This window comes from Cydia splendana, chromosome 7 (assembly GCF_910591565.1).
Source record: "Cydia splendana chromosome 7, ilCydSple1.2, whole genome shotgun sequence".
NCBI classification, from domain to species: domain Eukaryota; kingdom Metazoa; phylum Arthropoda; class Insecta; order Lepidoptera; family Tortricidae; genus Cydia; species Cydia splendana.
The window spans coordinates 7,458,137-7,463,685 of NC_085966.1; the positions used below are offsets into that span (position 1 = coordinate 7,458,137).

At 42.1% G+C, this 5,549-nt stretch overlaps 1 protein-coding gene across 1 annotated transcript; it reads right to left on the reverse strand.

Annotated features, from left to right (window-relative positions):
* Nucleotides 1-692: 692 nt before the first annotated feature.
* LOC134792295 (uncharacterized) lies at nucleotides 693-5,151 on the reverse strand. Its single transcript, XM_063763564.1, has 2 exons — nucleotides 4,934-5,151; nucleotides 693-4,856 (listed from the first exon to the last, which is right to left on the reverse strand). Exon 2 carries the CDS (start codon nucleotides 4,854-4,856, stop codon nucleotides 693-695), a length of 4,164 nt encoding a protein of 1,387 aa, XP_063619634.1. The 5' UTR covers nucleotides 4,934-5,151.
* Nucleotides 5,152-5,549: the final 398 nt, after the last annotated feature.

Genomic DNA, 5,549 nt, shown 5'->3' on the forward strand with positions numbered 1-5,549 from the left:
AAAAATTTACGAAGAAAAAATAAAAGACGGCGAAACCCTTAGTTTTTTATTTCCAACCGGCCAGTGCGCGCGGTGGCTGTACATGCAGGTTTGCCATGTTACAGTACCCCTCGCGCCCAGGAGAATTTTCCAGAATACAACGTGAAGGAAAAATCCAGAAAGCAAAAAAAAACTTTAAATTACCTATATTATACAATATTTACAATTTCAGATCCTTAATGTGCCATCTACCTAGGGCACGCCCATTAGAATCAGCTAGTTCAATTACAAGAGGTGATACTTTTTTGTAGCCGCCGTGCAGGTCAGGATCTCGACGACTCAAATAAAAAGCTTCGATTTGAAGTAAACTATTATAATTTCAATAGGTACTGGTTTACAAGGGTTCCTTGACTAAACGGTTAAATGTAAAAGTGGTGTGGTAATCGTATGGAGGCTGATGAAAGAGTGATTTGCATAATTTGAATGTCCGAAAATAGTGGTTAAGATTTGGGTGCCTCTAATTGGCCGCGATACATAATATGTGGAGCGCTCCTATTGGTGCTTTAGAAAAAGCTTCCAAATACTAGCCGAGCCCGACGGCTGCGTTTAGTTACTGTATTATACAAATAAAGGTTGCGTTCGCAACATACTCCCGGGCGTTGAGAGACTCAACAAAAAAAAGACAATAAAAAAAATGGAAGTTGTGGAATTAACTAAGTAATAGGGAGGGGGCACAAGTTGTTGTACGCCCTACGGATGACTCCTTTCTTCGTGCGTATGTCGGCGACTCTGGTGACGTTGTCCGTGCCCGGGTACAGCTTCGTGACGCGTCCCAGCAGCCACAGGAGAGGAGGAAGTGCGCGGTCCTTGACTAAGACCATAGTCCCAACTTGCAGCTGGTCCGTTGAGGTGTGCCACTTCGTCTTCTGCTGGAGGAGAGTAACATACTCATTAGAAAAGCGGCTCCAAAAATGCTGCTTGAGTTTTTCAACTCTCTGGAATCGTTCAAGCCGCGAGATGTTTTCTTCAGTCAGAGGTTCTTGCGGGACTGACAGAAGAGAACGTCCAATAAGGAAATGAGAGGGCGATAGGTAGGTCAGATCAGATGGATCAGAAGATAAGGGGGTTAGGGGCCTAGAATTTAAAATAGCTTCTATCTGAATCAGGCAACAATTTAATTCTTCATACGTTAAGTGTGTAAGAGATAGAATGCGTTTGAGGTGATATTTTGTTGATTTTACTGCGGCTTCCCAAAGTCCGCCGAAGTGAGGTGAGTAAGCCGGGCTAAATTTAAAGTTAATAAGATTTTCTGCCTTACCTGACTGCAACTTATCGTGATTATTTTTTAAGAAATTACTGAGCTCGTTTGATGCCCCGACAAACGAAGTCCCATTGTCGCAATACAGAGTTTGAGGCTTTCCCCGACGACTCATGAAGCGGCGGAGAGCAGCAAGGAACGACTCTGTCATTAGACTTGTGACAAGTTCCAAGTGAAGAGCCTTGACTGAAAGACAGACAAAAACTAAAATATATGATTTAATTGTTTTGCTACCCCTACCCTTTCGATCAGCTATCAGCACTGGTCCGGCAAAATCCATTCCCGTATGTAAAAAGGGATATTCTAATTGTGTTCTATCGGTAGGTAAGTTGCCCATAGACATTTGAAGAGGCCTAGCCTTGAACCTGATGCAGCGAACGCATTTATGGACTAAGTGGCGCGCCAGGTTTCTTCCGCCGAGCGGATAATATGTTTGCCGAATGCTTGCTAGTAAGAGCTGAGGCGGGGCGTGCAATAATGCCATATGTTGCATATCAAAGAGCAGTTTGGTAAGGTGATGCCTGCTGCACAATAAGATTGGGTGCTTAACGTCGTAACTATAGTAAGCATTATTAAGACGACCACCGACCCGTATTAATTTCTGATCGTCTAAGAAGGGCGTTAACGAAAGTAGCCTACTTTTCGGCTGTAAGGGCTTGCCCAAAGATAAGAGTTTGTACTCTTCAGGAAATGATTCTTGCTGTGCCAGTTGTAGAAGTTTAGTTTTACTTGATTTTATTTCTGTGTATGTTAAATTTGATGTAAGTTTATTATTTTTATTTTTGCAATTATGTATAAATCTGTAAATATATGCTACGATATGTATTAGTTTTGTAAGTTTTGAATTGTTAGTGATAAGTTTAGTTATAAGATTGTTATTTTCGTTTATGTTTGTTTGTATGTTTATATGAAGTGACACTTCTGGTAGGTTATCTGTTTTTGTATTAGGCGTTGTAGGAAATTGAATGACGGAGTGATGTAAAAAGTCTGGACCGGTCCACCATAAGGTGGACATGCTGAGGTCATCAGCCTTCATTCCTCGTGACACTAGATCTGCCGGGTTCAGCTTTGAGGGTACATAATTCCATGCTTGTTCGCGTGTACTCTCTTGAATTTCATTCACACGGTTGTGAACGAACGGTTTAAGTCTATTAGATGGCCCTGCGAGCCAGCCCAGCACGATCATAGAGTCAGACCAAAAGTAACTATGATCAACCTTCACGGTCAGTGATGAAATGACCTTTGTCCAGAGTCTTGCGCCAAGCAACGCGCCGCAAAGCTCCAGCCTTGGGATTGTGGAGGGCTTAAGCGGGGAGACCTTATTTTTTGACGCTATAAGACGAACGCAAACTGCTCCGCTACCGTCCACAGTCCTGACATAGACAGAGGTGCCGTATGCACGCTCTGACGCATCTGTGAATATATGTACTTGAACTTCTATAGGTGAGTCACTGAATACCCAGCGGTCTATTTTAAGTTTATTTAAATTTGTAAGTGACGATGCAAAAGATAGAAATTCATTTTTTATGTCTAATGGGAGCTCAGCAGATGATGATGATGATGATTGATTTTCGCTCATATGACCTAAGTCGATGTACTCGCGAATAAAATCAAAATATAAGGTTTTGAAGGCAGCGTCGCGTGCGAGCCGTTTCTCCAATACCAAGAAACGGCGCTTGGCCATTTGATATGAGTCGCCAAGTACTTCCGGTGACTCTTTTAAAGGTAATGTCACAACGAAGCGGCCATCTTGATCGCGAATGGTATTTTCTAAAAAACATTTTTCGCACGCTTGCTCTTCATAAGACATGCAATGTGTAGAAGACACCGAGTCTAATTCCCAAAAACGAGTGAGATTAGTGTCATCATTATGTGTGATGAACGAACAAAAATAAGATTCGTTTGTGTTTTTGTTGTAGGCAGGTATGGAGCCACACACGAGCCAACCTAAAGATGATTCGCGTAATTGAGGTTTATTTTTACCTAACTTAATACGCGCGGTACCTAAGACGTCCCAAAATATTTCCGCCCCGACTAAAATATCGATAGCGGAAGTCTCATAAAATGATGGGTCTGCCAATGTGATGTCGGCAGGAATAGGTATGTTGGTAAGATCTATGCGACAAGGCGGCATAGATGTATTTATTACGTTGGCAACGTAGCAGTTTACGGTCGTCGTATAGTTACTATGAAGTGAATGAATTGTAATGTCACAAGACTCCGGACAATGTGAAAGTTGCTCATTGATACCTGTGATCGTGGCTCCCACGCTGCGTGTCGCTAGCCCAAGCTGCCCGCACAGATCCTGCGTCACGAAGTTGGTGGCAGACCCGTTGTCCAGGAGTAGACGCGCCTCACGAAGCACTCCATTCGCGTCACTCACGTGCACCAACGCTGTGGACAGTAGTCCGGAAGTCTTAGTAGGGCTAAACACTTTAGTTTGAATGTTGCCGCTAAAATGAACATCTGGCACCGGAACGTCACTGCTAGAAGACTCTTTGTCAACATGTTTATGTAAAAGAGTGTTATGTTTAAGTTTGCAGTATTTGCAATGAGATAACACACATTGCTTTTCTAAGTGTCCCGGCCTAAGACAATTCTTACATACTGAGTAACCGTTTACATTTTTTATCCTATTATCAATGTCTAATTTACGAAAAGATTCACAATTAAATAAGAAATGATCTTGTTTACAATAAGGGCAAACAATAGGTTTGCGATAAGCATTGTTTTTTGTAGCTGTAAGATAATTATGTGTTTTTTGTGGCTCGTTATGTGAATGCAATTTATGTTTCGATGTCTTGTAACCGCTATTATTGACGTTATTATTACCAAGAGATTCGAGTAAGTCAGCCCTGTTATTTAGAAATGTAATATATTGCTGCAACGTCGGCGAGCCTGTTAAAAGGTTTCTGTGCTCTTCCCACTCACGCTTAGTTACTAGATCTAACTTCTTAGACATTATATAGATAACTAAGGTGTCCCAATGGTCGGTGGGCTCCCCTAAGGTGCCAAGCGCACGCAAATTTTTATTAGTTACGTCCACCATGTTACGTAATAAAGAGCTCGATTCGTGTTGCATCGGTTCAAGGTTAAACAGGGCCTGGATATGATTGTTAATTAAAAGGCGCGGGTTATCATACCGCTCAGAAACTAACTGCCACGCTTTATGATAGTTATCACTGCTAAAATCAAGACTTTGAATCACAAGGGCGGCACTGCTTTTTAAAGATGCACGAAGATAGTGAAATTTGCTTATGTCATTGATAGCGGGATTATTATGAATAAGTGAAATATACGTATCTCTAAAGCCGAGCCAATGCTGATAGTTCCCATCGAAGTGAGGCAGATCAATCTTGGGCAGACGAACGAAGTCCTGCCGGCCGGCGCCGCACGACGTGGAAGCCGCGGACCCGGGCCCGGGCCGACCGCCGCTCGACTGCACCGTAGGAGTCAAAAGAAGTCGAGCAGTCGAAACCAACACAAAGAACTGGCTTTCAAACTGCTCCCGCTCCGCATATGCTTCGTCGGGTTTCTCAGTTAACGCTTCAATCTCCATCTGTAAAGCGTCAAACTCTGGGTATACCGATTCTATTTTATCTAAACGACACTGCAACTCCGTTATTTGTAACTCACTTAATTGTTCACACGTTTTAGCCACATTAATGTATGTGTTAAACAAAGTTAATTTAGCTTTCAAACTGCCACGTTTCCTAACTAACTCCTTTAACGTGTCAGCCATATTGATTAAGACGTAAATTTAAAAATGCAATTACCTAATATGTGTGATCACTAACGAGTTAAAATGCAACTGACGAGAACAAAAGAAGCGGAGTAGATAAGCAGCTGCGCGCGGAATGTGATGATTTAGCAATTTTATGTTACTGAGGCAATTGATAATAAGCGATGGAGACGGCTTTTTAATATGTAATAAGATTTTAACTGCGAAGTTATATGAAGCTAAGCTATTTTATCGATATGAATTATGGTTTTAAATGTATTTAGCAATTGATTTGTATGAAAATGAATTATTTGTGCCTGATACGTATAGAGCTATTCTTAATTCCAAGAAAGATAGGTATAGAAGGGAAATGGAAGGAAATTGGAACGAACTCACTCTGTCTAGTCCTACGTATTCAGGTGATGCGATGTACTGGAACTGAAGTCCTCGATGTGGTGGATGTCCAACGAACGCCTCCCTTATGCCGGTAGACGCTGGGACCCCTTGCTTTCGACGTCCGTTGCGTGTTCT